This window comes from Carlito syrichta, unplaced genomic scaffold, assembly GCF_000164805.1.
Source record: "Carlito syrichta isolate Samal-C Ts95f unplaced genomic scaffold, Tarsius_syrichta-2.0.1 Scaffold288381, whole genome shotgun sequence".
Lineage (NCBI taxonomy): Eukaryota > Metazoa > Chordata > Mammalia > Primates > Tarsiidae > Carlito > Carlito syrichta.
Genome location: NW_007232477.1, coordinates 301,752 through 315,280, shown reverse-complemented (window position 1 = coordinate 315,280; position 13,529 = coordinate 301,752). Strand labels below are relative to the sequence as shown.

The following is a 13,529-nucleotide window of genomic DNA, read 5'->3' as shown; positions in this document are numbered from 1 at the left end:
GGCGATCCTTCTGCCTCAGCCTTCCAAGTAGCTGGAACTACAGGCGTGCACTACCATGCCCGGCTCATTTTTTATTTATTGTAGACATGAGGTCTCGCCTGCACTGGCGGGTCACGAACCCACGGGCTCAGGCAATCCACTCACCTCTGCATCCCAAAGGCGCGGGATTACAGGTTGAGCCACTGAGCCTGGCGATTCTATTGTTTTAAAGGTGCTACATGACCGGGCCCAGTGGCTCAGCCTGTAATCCCAGCACTTTGGGAGGCCGAGGTGAGTGGATTGCCTGAGCCTGCGGATTCGAGACCAGCCCGGGCAACTTGGCAAGACCTCGTCTCTGCAATAAATCAAAAATTAGCCAGGCGTGGCAGCACGCACCTATAGTTTCAGCTACTTGAAAGGCTGAGGCAGAAGGATCGCCGGAACCCAGCAGGTCAACACTGGGGTGGCTGTGAGTGTCCCATGGCACTCCAGCTTGGGCAAAAGAGTGCGACTCGAACTCAAAAAAAAAGTTTTAATAAATAAAGGTGCTACAGTGCTAGTCCAATTTGAGAATTAGTATATGCCTCTGTGTTTGGATGTTTCGTATTTAATAGTTTCACTTGGATTTAGAAATCCTTGATTTTTCTAATTAATATAACTAAGGTCAACTCATATCATGAGACTCTTCTAGCATTTTAGTTTGCCCTTTCTCTTAGAAGATATCTGCTTCTGATTGTACATTTTAAATAAAGCCTCCTAGGACTCAGTGAAATACACATTGCAGCCAGGCTCAGTGGCTCAGCCTGTAATCCCACGCCTTTGGGAGGCCGAGGTGAGTGGATTGCCTGAGCCCGCAGGTTCAAGACCCTCCTGGGCAACTTGGCGAGACTTCATCTCTACAATAAATCAAAAATTAGCTGGGTGTGGTAGCGCATGCCTGTAGTTCCGGCTACTTGGAAGGCTGAGGTGGAAGGATCGCCAGAGCTCAGCAAGTTGAGGCTGCGGTGGCCGGGAGCGGCCACTGCACTCCAGTCTGGGCAACAGAGTGAGACTCCAACTCAAAAAAAAAAAAAATGCACATTGCTAAATTTATAATTTCTCACAGATACTGGAAAGAAACTATAATCTTTACTTGTTTAGAATTACATCATTTGGCATGATATACAAGTATTAATTCTAAATCCAGTCTCAGATTTCAGTAGATTTAAGTTTCTCTTTTATATCTTAATCTAGATTTCTTATTCATTTAAGTAAATTAGTAGAAGAATGTTTCTTACTTTTTTCATGAAGCCCTGAGAAACTGAAATACCCAGAATTCTCCTTCCTAGTCTGTATTAGTGCCTCTTGCCAGCATTTTGTTTGTTTGTTTCTAGCATATTCTAGCATTTTTTGTGTCAGCGTACTCTTTCCATTTATGGTTTTAATACGTATAGAGACTGAATTTACATCTATATATAAAATAGGATTGATTGGAATGACTTCTAAGACCTTCTGGGCCTAAGATTGTGTGATTTTGAAATGCTGTATTGAATAATACTTACATTACAAAAGTAAATAGCAAATGACCAGTGTGATTTACTGTGACTAATTAACACTATTTCCTCTAAAACTGTAGTTCTGTGCGTCTTTTTCCTTTGTAGTGGCATTCCCACATCAGATTAACTCACTCAATTCTTTTGGCTTTTGTGAAGGTGTGTGGGCAAGTCTTCGCTCTAGCACACGCTTAATCAGCTCTCCAACATCCTTCATTGATGTTGGCGCCCGGCTGGCAGGCAAGGACCACTCCTCCTCCTTTAGTAACAGCACCTACCTACAAAACCAGCTCTTGAAACGCCAAGCAGCCCTTTATATATTTGGTGAAAAGTCACAACTAAGGGTAAGATTTCTTTTTCTTACTTAGAAACCTTACAGATACACTAAAGTAGTTTATAAAACCTGTCACATACCAGCTTTCCCAGAATTTTTTTTTTACACCCTGAGACAACCTGGAGTTAATAATCAATCTCAAAATAAACTTAACTATCCTTTAATATATTTGTATATCTATATATATGTATGTATATATGTATATTTATATATAAATACATATGTGTATATGCATATACATATTTATTAGTCATGAAAATAAATACTTAGGCCAGGTGCAGTGGCTCAAGCCTGTAATATCAGCACTTGGGGAGCCCACAGGTTCGAGATCAGCCTGGGCAATTTAGCAAGACTTCATCTCTACAATAAATAAAAAAATTAGCCAGGCGTGGTAGCGCACGCCTGTGTACTTAGAAGGCTCGCTTGAGCCCAGCAGGTTGACACTGGGGTGGCCATGCGCATGCCACTGCATTCCAGCCTGGGTGACAAAGTGAGACTCCAACTCAAAAAATATATATATATACTTATTCATAATTGTAAAAAATCAACATAAACATCAGGAATATTAGGAAATGTACATACAGAAAGATAAGGCCAGGTACTATGGCTCACACCTGTAATCCCAGTACTTCAGGAGGCCGAGGCAGGAGGATTGCTTAAGGCTAGAAGTTCAAGATCAGCTCAGCATAGCAAGACCCTCTATCTGCAATAAATTTTTTAAAAAATATCCAGGCATGGTGGTACACACTTGTAGTCTTACTGCTCAGGAGTCTGAGGCAGAACTGCTTGAGCCCAGGAGGTTGAGGCTGCAGTGAGCTATGGTCGTGCCACTGCACTCCAGCCTGGGCAACAACCCGACTTTAAAAAACAAAAGGAGGCCAGTCTCGGTGACTCAGCACTCAGTCTGTAATCCCAGCACTTTGGGAGGCCAAGGTGGGCGAATTGCCTGAGCCCGCGGGTTCGAGACCAGCCCGGGCAACTTGGCGAGATCTCATCTCTATAATAAATCAAAAATGAGCCAGGTATGGTAGCGTGTGCCTGTAGTTCTGGCTACTTGGGAGGCTGAGGTGGAAGGATTGCCAGAGCCCAGCAGGTCGACGCTGGGGTGGCTGTGAGTGTGCCATTGCCCTCCAGCCTGGGCGATGGAGTGAGACTCTGACTCAAAAATTAAAAAAATAAAAAAATTAAGAAGAAGAAGAAATAAGGCTTAGTCGAGCTGTGTACTCTACTGCCTTGATTTATTTCCCACAAGGATCTGTGCCCATGGCAAAATTGATGATTGTGTTATTATAAATCTGTTGATTAAAAAAGCTATAGGAAGAAAGAGAAAGGGTGGAGAGAGGAAGACTGGCACCACATATAGAGGCAAGGCTAAGGCTAGGTCTTAAAAATAACATTTTTTAAAACTTGACGAGGATCCATAGAGAGAGACACACATCCTAAGACATGTCAGAAAATTCAAAATGTTAGATGCTAAACAACCTTATTCTTACTATTAAATTATTATACTAAAGACCTTCACTATGCTGAGGTCCCATAAATCATAAAGATAGGCTTTTCCAGCCAGGATCAGTGGCTCAGCCTGTAATCCCAGCACTTTGGGAGGCTGAAGTAAGTGGGTTGTCTGAACCTTGCAGGTTCGAGACCAGCCCAGACAACTTGGTGAGACCGCTTCTCTACAATACAACAAAAACTAGCTGGACATGGCAGTGTGCACCTGTAATTCCGGCTACTTGGAAGGCTGAGGCAAAAGGATTGCTGGAGCCCAGCAGATTGACGCTGGGGTGGCCGTGAGTGTGTCACTGTACCCCAGCCTGGGCAACAGAGTGAGACTCCAACTCAAAAAAAAAAAATGATAGTCTTTTCCTCCAAAGCAATGATAATTTCTTGATTTTGTTGTTCAAGTCACACATTACAAAATAAATTTTATTACTTCTGATCAGTGTGTAGAAAGCAAAAGTTACTTGTTAATTCAGAAATCCCCTCCAAGTTTAGCCTAGTGTTCCAGTTAGCACTGGACAGCCTATACAGACCTTTGACTGAACCATGGAGCACAGGCTGTGAGCAGGGTGCTCTGAGCAAGATCCCACAGCTTGGTCCTTGATGCCCTTGACTGAGTCATCTTTCCCACAGGAGGCTTATTTTCTCACTCTACTCCCATTGCTAGACTGCTGCAACCACTTAGTCACCAGCCTTAAGGTTAGAGAGCATTAAACTGCTGGGTAATGCTCAACTTTTAAATCTGCTTACGTGTCTTCTGATGCAGCAGATAATTTTATATCCAGAAAGTAGTTGGAACATTTCAACAGCAGTCCAGGGTTGCCTGAACAACAACCCTGGCACCAGTGTCTTCTCCAGAGAACAGACGTTTCATACTTTAAAATACCACTTACTCATAATCTGAGTCACCCCTGAGGTCTGGCTCCTGAATGCTTACCTCTGCCATTCCTGTGCATCATTCCTCAGATTAGCTGTGTGATTGTGTATATTGGAGTAATTAAAAAAAATTAAAGGACTTTTAAATATTCTTCAGAGCTAGGAATCCAGATTGTCACATATACCAGTGGACCATCGGTGTACCATTCTGTTATTATAAATGCAGTAGCTCATACATCACACAGAGTAAATTTCAAATGGATTAAAGGTGTAAATGAAAAAAATTCTCAAATAAATATAGACTGACACATCAAAATTTATTATTCACTTTTTAAAAATAATCACAGTGTCAATCTTGTTATTTTCATTTCTTTCCCCGTGTTTATCTCTACTTTTTCTTCATTTTGACTAAGTATGTGTTTCACTTACATAATAAGAAACAAATATGTGCATGTCTACAAACCTTAATGTGTACCGTCTGGAACCCCAACAGTGTATTACTTTTCCATCACAATATGCATCTTGGAAAGACTTCATTTATACTGCTAGATTAAGTATGCTGTCCATGTGTCAGTGGTTCCTCTTTAAACTTCAAGGTTCATAGCCTTGTAATTGGCTCATATTTGGTATTATAAGCTCCGTCATGTTCCAACCTACCAATAGTCTCTTCAAGTTCTCAGAATGACAGCATACTTAAGCTAAGTAATTTACCTTCAGAAAGGACTAGACTTGTTATTCTAAGCAAACCACTAGGCTGTAGTGAATGGCTCTTTCTGGCAAATACTGAAACATTTACCACATGAGATTGACCTATTGCAGCCTCTGCAGCTATTTGACTGAAACTATCTGTATATCATTAAACATTGCCCTGTTGAAAACATTGCTCTTTTTACGTTTAGCGCCTCATCTGCCTAATTCTCTGCATCTTCATTCACAGAGCTTCAAGGTAGAATTTGCTTTAAATTGTGAGTTTGTTCCTGTTGAATTTCATGAAATCCGACAAGTGAAAGCCAGTTTTAAGAAGCTGATGAGGGCTTGTATCCCAAGTACCATCCCTACTGATTCAGAAGTGACCTTCCTGAAAGCACTAGGAGACTCTGAGTGGTTCCCGCAGGTAATGTCAGAAGTAGTTTGTCTTATAACTCAGGAAAAGAGGGGCCCAAGTAGATACAGAGAACTGATATTTGAGAAGAAAATATTTTGCTACCTGACTACCCAGCATTCTCCTCTTTTATCGTGTGCCCTCTATAAAGGCCTTTCAGTTTCAGGAAACCATTTGATATGGGAGGTGAGGGAGTACAACTCTTGATCACTAGGTTTGTACTTCTGTGTGATTGAAAGTTTGGTGTCTGTAGGTTGCTAAGTAAGAAGAAAATTATCTTTAGATGGAAAATGTTTGTGTTTAATAATTTTAATCAGCATGTACTTATTGACTACTGCTCTGTTGTTAGCACAGTAAGGATTCAGAGCAGAAGGCAATTCTGCACGATGCCAGAAGCACTTACCTTGCGCTTGTCTGCCTATTTCATGTCTCTAGATTCCCACCCTAGTCACCAAAGGCATGTTGGATCCCCAAACCTACCTAAGTGAGGTAAAACCACATATCCATCCTTCAGCGAGGTCAACCTAGGATATTTTTAAATGCACTTCTATTGAGAAATTAAGGGGAAATAGGTGTGCCAGCACAGAAATGCTCACATTTATTTGAAACCACAGCAAGGTATTTATGACATGCATCTTTTAGATACTGATGCAGACATTTGGCTGAGAGCATCTCTACAATACAGTCTTCAGTCTTGTCTTCAAGCCCCTGACACTATGTCCATTATTCCTTCTTCCCTTCAGGAATTCCCAGTCCTCCTGACCCTTGCCCCCTCCACTTCCAACATTGTACCTCCCTTGAGGAGGCTAAAAAGTTGGTTCCTACAGCACATCAGATTAAAAGGCAAAGAAAAGCCAGGAAATGATGTCAGTATCCAGAGTAGTAGTCACTACTAGGTTTTGAAACTATGGAAAAGCATAGCCACATACACAATTGGCTATAAATGTATATTAGGGTATGTTCATTACTATTAGGGCAATTTAGGATACTTTTCTTACCCATGGAAGAAGCTGATCAATGTACTCTTCTGTGCCTGTGCTTACAGCCTGAACTGACCAACCTGAAACTGACCCACCACCCAACCTATCTATCTGTGTTTCTGGTTCATTCTGTGCTCTGCTGTTTGCTAAAAAGTGGACCTCTACCAAAAGTTAGGGATGAAAGACAGTGGAAGATAATTGCCCCACTTGGATTATTGACATTTTAAAAGTTAACTCTAAGAGCAAATTCTAAGTCCAAGAGAATTCAGGCCTGGCAATAGCTATATTATAGGACCAGTAAGGGAGGACCTCCTCCTTGATGAATAGGACATATGCTTTTTTCTCTTTCTAAAATAGCTACAGCTGGATGTGGTGGCTCATACCTGTAATCCCAGCTACTCAGGAGGCTGAGCCTGGAGGATTGTTTGAGGACAGGAGTTCAGGACAACCCTGGGCAACATAGCGAGACTCCCATCCCTAAAAAAAAATAAAATAATAGCTAGTTCTGTTTAAAATATAGGTCTTTTTTTATTCTGTTTATATTCAGAGTTGTATTCAAATTATGTCCTATGATACTTAAAATATTTTTAATAACTATAATGTTATACACTTGGTTTTAAAATCTATATGCTGTGCTCCCACCCAAATTGTTCCTTATAGACTCTGAGTCAATTTTGTAGCTTAAAAAGCTTAGCTTTTATGTTTTCTTCCCATTTAATACATAGTATAGACGAATTGAAGTATCTTTTTTTGACATATAATTCACTTACCATAAAATTTATCCTTTTAGGCTGGGCTCAGTGGCTCAGTCTGTAAATTCCAGCACTTTGGGAGGCCAAGGCGAGTGGATTGCCTGAGCCCACAGGTTCGAGAACAGCCCAGGCAACTTGGCAAGACCTCGTCTCTGCAATAAATAAAAATTAACCGGGCATGGTAACGTGTGCCTATAGTTCCAGCTACGTAGAAGGCTGAGGCAGAAGGATCACCGGAGCCCAACAGGTCGATGCTGGGGTGACTTGGGTGACGGAGTGAAACTCCAACTCAAAAAAAAAAATTTATCCTTTTAAAGTATATAATTCAGTGCTTTTTAGTTTATTCACACTGTTTTGCAACCATCACTACCATCTAATTCAGAAAAATTATGAGCATTGAATATGGAATGCAAAAACAAATTTTAAATCTCATAACTAATGGAAAAACAAATTTTAAATCTAATAACTTCATTGGGAAGGCCATTTAGAATGTGTATCTTCTACACTCTATGGAATTATAGCTCTTCTACTTTGAGAGAAATCACATAAGGTCATTTTATTTCATTGTGTATTACTAGAACATGTTGTTTTAAAATAAATCTCCTTTTGTAAAGTATCATTGTTTGATCTTCACTTGCCAAGAACTTTAAGGATTTAAAACATTATATAGTTCTTTTGTTCCAGTGCTTCACTACTAACTTGTTTGATTATCCAAGGTTGACAGCAAGTCTGTCTGTCCTCTGTCCCAAAAGTGTTTGGTCTAATATGTTCTCCTTTCCTACCTCTCAGCTTCACAAAATAATGCAGCTGGCTGTGGTTGTATCAGAAATACTTGAGAATGGTTCCTCAGTTTTGGTCTGTTTAGAAGAAGGCTGGGACATCACTGCACAAGTAAGTTATTACATGTATTTTTGGATTTTTTTTTTCTTTCTTTCTTTTTTTTTTTTTTTAGTTGGAGTCTCACTCTGTCACCCAGACTGGAGTGCAGTGGCTGCTACCAGCCACCGCAGCCTCGACCTGCTGGGCTCCGGCGATCCTTCCACCTCAGCCTTCCGTGTAGCCGGAATTACAGGCGCACGCTACCATGCCCGGCTGATTGGATATTTATTTTTATATTTGTATTTCAACTTAGTTGTTTTAAATTCTGCAGTTGAATCTTTTGTATAACGACTAAAATATTTATGGACAGAGAAAGCTCTATGTCAAATAGCATCTCATATCCACCAAGAAGCTCTGTACCATGCATTTCCAGCCTCTATGTAGCCTGAAGCTCTGGCCTCTATTAACTTGAGAAAAGGTTACAGTCAGCAAACTGGCCAGTTAAGATTTAAAGTCTTAATTCTCTGAAAGAAGACATGCAGCAAAAATGAATTTGCGTTTTAGTTTTTACTAGAACATGTGTAGAATTCATGTGATTGGTATCTTGGTACATCCATTAAACAAATTCACTGTCCAGGTAACTTTGTTTGTGAATTAGCTGTCATCAAAAGAAAATGCTTTTGTCGTCAGGCTCGGTGGCTCAGCCTGTAATCCCGTGCTTTGGGAGGCCAAGGTGAGTGAATTGTCTGAGCCTGCGGGTTCAAGACCCGCCTGGGCAACTTGGCGAGACCTCATCTCTACAAAAAAAAAAAAAATTAGCTGGGCGTGCTAGCGCGCGCCTGGTAGTTCCAGCTACTTGGAAGGCTGAGACGGAAGATGGAGGCTGTGGTGGCCGGGAGTGTGCCACTGCACTCCAGTCTGGGCGACAGAGTGAAACTCCAACTCAAAAAAAAGAAAATGCTTTTTTGTCTTAGCAATAGGACTTTTTCAGGACTGAAATTAATGAAGAATCCATTCTGCTTTTTGCCCTAGGTGACATCCCTGGTTCAGTTACTAAGTGATCCCTTTTATAGGACACTTGAAGGTTTCCGGATGTTGGTCGAAAAAGAGTGGCTCTCTTTTGGTCATAAATTCAGTCAGCGGAGCAGCTTGACCCTCAACTGTCAGGGTAGTGGTTTTGCTCCAATCTTCTTACAGTTCTTAGACTGTGTGCACCAGGTAAGTAGAGCCTGCATAAAATGACTTGATATGAAGGAAGGAAAAAAAATACTAGCATTTATTGAGTACTGTGGTGCTGTGCTAGGTACCTTCCTGTCATGACTCTAATTAACTCAGCCATAGAAAATGCTGAAATACTAGTAGTAGACTCCTGGGAATGGAGACTAAAAAGAACTAATTGGTTTCTGAAATAGGACAGCTAAGCTGGCTATTGGACTTACCCTCAAATGGGATAGCCAGCACTCTGATCTCCATCGAAGAGGACTAACTTGGTTGTTCTCCAAGAATGTTGAATGAGGGTAGAATAGCAAAAATCTCTAGGTAATGGCAGATCTAAAACTCAGCACATGATCTGCCAGTTTGGGAGTACCCAAGCTTGTGCCCGGGAGCATAGGAGGTAGAGCAACCCCTGGAGAAATAACCAGGACTTAGCCAGGCATAGCTATGGGCTTAAGAACACTGGTGACCTAGTTAGGGCTAATCAAGAGACCAGAGAGAAGCAAGGTATATAATCCTTTCAAACCCAGTGAGGGTGAGGGAGATGTGAGAGCTCTCAGATACAAAGCTCTTAATGGGACCTTGGTCAGAACTGGGCTTGAGATTTGGATGGCACTGGACTTGTAAGTTGAAGACTAAACTGGCCTAGGAAAAGAGGCCTATTTCCAGCTTTGTTTTGTTTGACCACAACCCCAGTGGTAGATTAATGGGTTCTGGCATGGCAAACATATCTGTGGAAACTGTGAGCATCTTTGAAATACACAGGCCTAGGCCGGGCTCAGTGGCTCAGCCTGTAATCCCAGCACTTTGGGAGGACAAGGTGAGTGGATTGCCTGAGCCCGCGGGTTCAAGACCCTCCTGGGCAACTTGGCGAGACCTCATCTCTACAATAAATCAAAAAATTAGCCGGGCATGGTAGCTTGTGCCTGTAGTTCCAGCTACTTGGAAGGCTGAGGCGGAAGGATCGCTGGAGCCCAGCAGGTTGAGGCTGCGGTGGCCGGGAACGGCCACTGCACTCCAGTCTGGGTGTTGGGTAGCAGAGTGAGACGCCAACTCAAAAAAAAAAAAAAGAATAGAAATACACTGGTCTCAAGTATTGATTGGAAGGAAAGAGAAATATTTTCAGGAATCTGAATTGAATGTAAGTCTTCTGAAGAGACAAAGTTAGTCTCTGGTTATGTTTTGTTTTGTTTTTATCCTTTTAATCACTTGATCAGCTTTCTTAATTTCCTACTTAATTTTTTAAAAACTAACAGTTTTATTGAGTTATATATACCATACAATTTACCTGTTTGAAGTGTTCAATTTAGTAGTTTTTAGTATATTCACAGAGTTGTGCAACAATTACCTCAATCAATTTTAGAGCATTTTATCTCTCTAAGAGAAACATCATAGCCATTAGCAGTGACTTTCCATCCCCAGCCCCACACCCCACCCCACTTACACAGGAGGCTATGTTTTTTGTTTTTGTTTTTCTGTGTTGGAGTCTCACTCTGTCACCCAGGCTGGAGTGCGGTGGCACGCTCACGGCCACCCCAGCATCAACCTGCTGGGCTCAGGCGACCCTTCTGCCTCAGCCTTCCGAGTAACTGGAACTACCTGTTGCCCAGGCTGGAGTGCAGTGGCATGCTCACAGCCACCCCAGCATCGATCTGCTGGGCTCAGGCGATCCTTCCACCTCAGCCTTCCAAGTAGCTGGAACTACAAGCACGTGCCACCACGCCTGGCTATTTATTTGATTTATTGTAGAGATGAGGTCTCGCCAAGTTGTCCAGGCTGTTCTTGAACCTGTGGGCTCACCTCAGCCTCCCAAAGTGCTGGGATTACAGGCTTGAACCATCACACCCAGCCGAGACTATATTTTTTTATTGCTCCAATTTGCTTGTTAAATAAAAGACTGAGGCCGGACATAGTGGATCATGCCTATAGAAAGAAAAGACTGAACAATTTCTTTTTTTTTCTTTTTAAGCAGGATTTATTGAGAAGATAGAAAAGCTCCTACAGTGGGAGGGGACCCGAGAGGGTTGCCCAGTTTTCTTTATTTTATTTTAAAGATGTGTGGTACAATTCAGGGTTAGGTATACAAATGCTCATTATGCAAGTACCTTGTTGATGAGGTGAAACAATTTCAGTTGATGTGTCCAAGCAGCATCTGGAGGAGCTGGTCCCAAAGTTGGGCTTGTACTTGTAAACTCTTGGCAGCAAATGGCATACTGCATTTGTTTTCTGTTTGAATGTTAGTCATACTCCTTTTGGCAACTAGATGAGAGAGATATTTGGAGACCATTGTCTCCAAAATGGAAAGCTTAACTGAGGCCAAAGGAGAGAAGCATGCGCTTCTCACTTCTAGATAGGTGAAAACTTGAGTTCTTCATGAAAGCACATCTTATCATCTTGCTTATTGTCTTATTATGCTTACCAAATGCACTAGGCTATCTCCTGCCTCCATATACCACTAGCACTAATGACAATTACTAATACATATTGACTGCTTACTTTGTGCCAGGCACTGTTCTGAGCACCATATATGTTATTTTATTTCACAATTCTTTCTAAATAATCTTTTAACCTTTTCCCAGCTCCCCTCATTTATATTCCTAATGAGTCATGTACAGACTCCACTGATTGCATCTATAACACCAAAGTATATTTATTTGTATACATCTATTGCTCTCAACTTAGACTGGAAATTCTTGGAAACAGGGACTATGTCATATTAGTCTTCAAATCTCTAGTATCTAACACAATTATCATTTCAGTCTCTGAAATATAATAGACACTCAATAAATGTATAATAACAATCAGTTATGGAAATTTTAAAGACCACAAGTCTTGTTCATCCTCTCACCATCATTCACCAATACCATTTAGAATATCCTAAGTAGAATTGCCAGCATAATCCAAAAGCTCAGATCTGTTATTCTCTGCCAAAATCTGAAGGGAAAACAAACAAAACGTATTCAGTGGCTCCACATTTTCTAAAGAATTACTCTTCCCCAAATCCAATTTGAATGCAGCTGGGAGGATAGGGTGGGGGCAAAATGTCCTACAACAGGTCAATGGCTAGACAAACTGATGATACATCTATACCATGGACTACTCAACAATAAAAAGGAATGAATTATTGGCACATGCAACAACTTAAAGGGCTCTCAAGGGCATGATATTGAATGGGGAAAAAAGTAATCTCAAAGGGTTCCATACTATATGATTCTATTTATATAACATTTTCAAAATGACAAGATCATAGAGATAGAGATTAAATTATTGGTTGCCAGATTCAAGATAGTGGGGGAGAAAGGAATGAGTGTGACTGTAAAGGGGTACATGCCAAGCAAACCAAATGTCCATCAAATGATGAACAGATGAGCAAATTCTGACATAGTCATTCAATGGAATACTCTTTAATTAGTAAGTCCAACATTTCCGTAAACTGGAGTTCCAAAAAAAGTAAACAGTAGCTATCTTGTTTCTCAGGAGAAGAATTTGTCAGTCTGGTGCCCAGAGAGTACTTGTAAGTCTGGATGCCTGCTTTCTGGAAGCAGAGCAGGAAATGGGTCCAGGGAAATCCCAGTTCAAATATAGACTTTTACTTTCTTTCCATGCTATTTTTAGTCTCAAGTTTCATCATTAACCCAGTTGTGCCTAGTATTCCCAAGTCTAGAGCTTATCAGGTTTGTTTTCAGATCTCTTGTCCTGAAAAGTGTAATTATATGACTCCATGGGGTAGTCAAGGACCCCTGAGTCTAACTACAACTTCCAAATAGTCCCCATTGAAGCCCCCATATTTTAGCCCTGTATTACTCAGTACTTGGACCTCTGTGCTAGAGCTTTTCTGGGTTTACACAGCAAATTATAACCTTGTCAAATCATGTTTCCCCTACAGGAATCCCAATGTAGCTAGCTTCTCCTCTTCTATCATTTACTGCTATTTCTCCTTCTATTTTTCATCTTTCAAAAATTTGCTAATTGCCTTGACCTGATACTGTGTGTTCTTTCATTCTTCCTACTCCCTTTTCGGTTTTTTATCTCTTAAAAATTCCTCTGGGGGGTGGGGGAAAGGGGAAAAAATTCCTTTAGTCAGGCGCTGTGGCTCATGCCTATAATCCCAGCACCTTGGGAGGCTGAGGCAAGAGACATTCCTTGAGCTCAGGAGTTCAAGACTCAGCCTAGGCAACATAACATGACCTCATCTCTACACAAAATTTAAAAATAAGCCAGACATTGTGGCATGCACCTCTGGTCCCAGCTACTTGGGACACTGAGGCAAAGGATTACCTGAGCCCAGAAGTTGGAGGCTGCAGTGAGCCCACATCATGCCACTGCACTCCAGCCTTTTTCAAGTCAGGAACCCTGACTTTAAAAGATGGGAAGATAGCCGGGCTCGGTGGCTCAGCCTGTAATCCCGTGCCTTTGGGAGGCCGAGGTGAGTGGATTGCC

General features: G+C 41.4%; 1 protein-coding gene across 2 annotated transcripts in view; it reads left to right on the top strand.

Moving 5' to 3' along the window:
* SBF2 (SET binding factor 2) overlaps positions 1 to 13,529 on the top strand; it is a 241,686-nt gene that overhangs the window by 198,804 nt on the left and 29,353 nt on the right. For both annotated transcript variants that reach the window (XM_021710296.1, XM_021710295.1), the window contains 4 exons: positions 1,671 to 1,855; positions 5,159 to 5,335; positions 7,845 to 7,946; positions 8,907 to 9,092. In XM_021710296.1, coding sequence (XP_021565971.1) covers positions 1,671 to 1,855; positions 5,159 to 5,335; positions 7,845 to 7,946; positions 8,907 to 9,092 — 650 coding nt within the window. The remainder of the gene's footprint in view (positions 1 to 1,670; positions 1,856 to 5,158; positions 5,336 to 7,844; positions 7,947 to 8,906; positions 9,093 to 13,529) is intronic.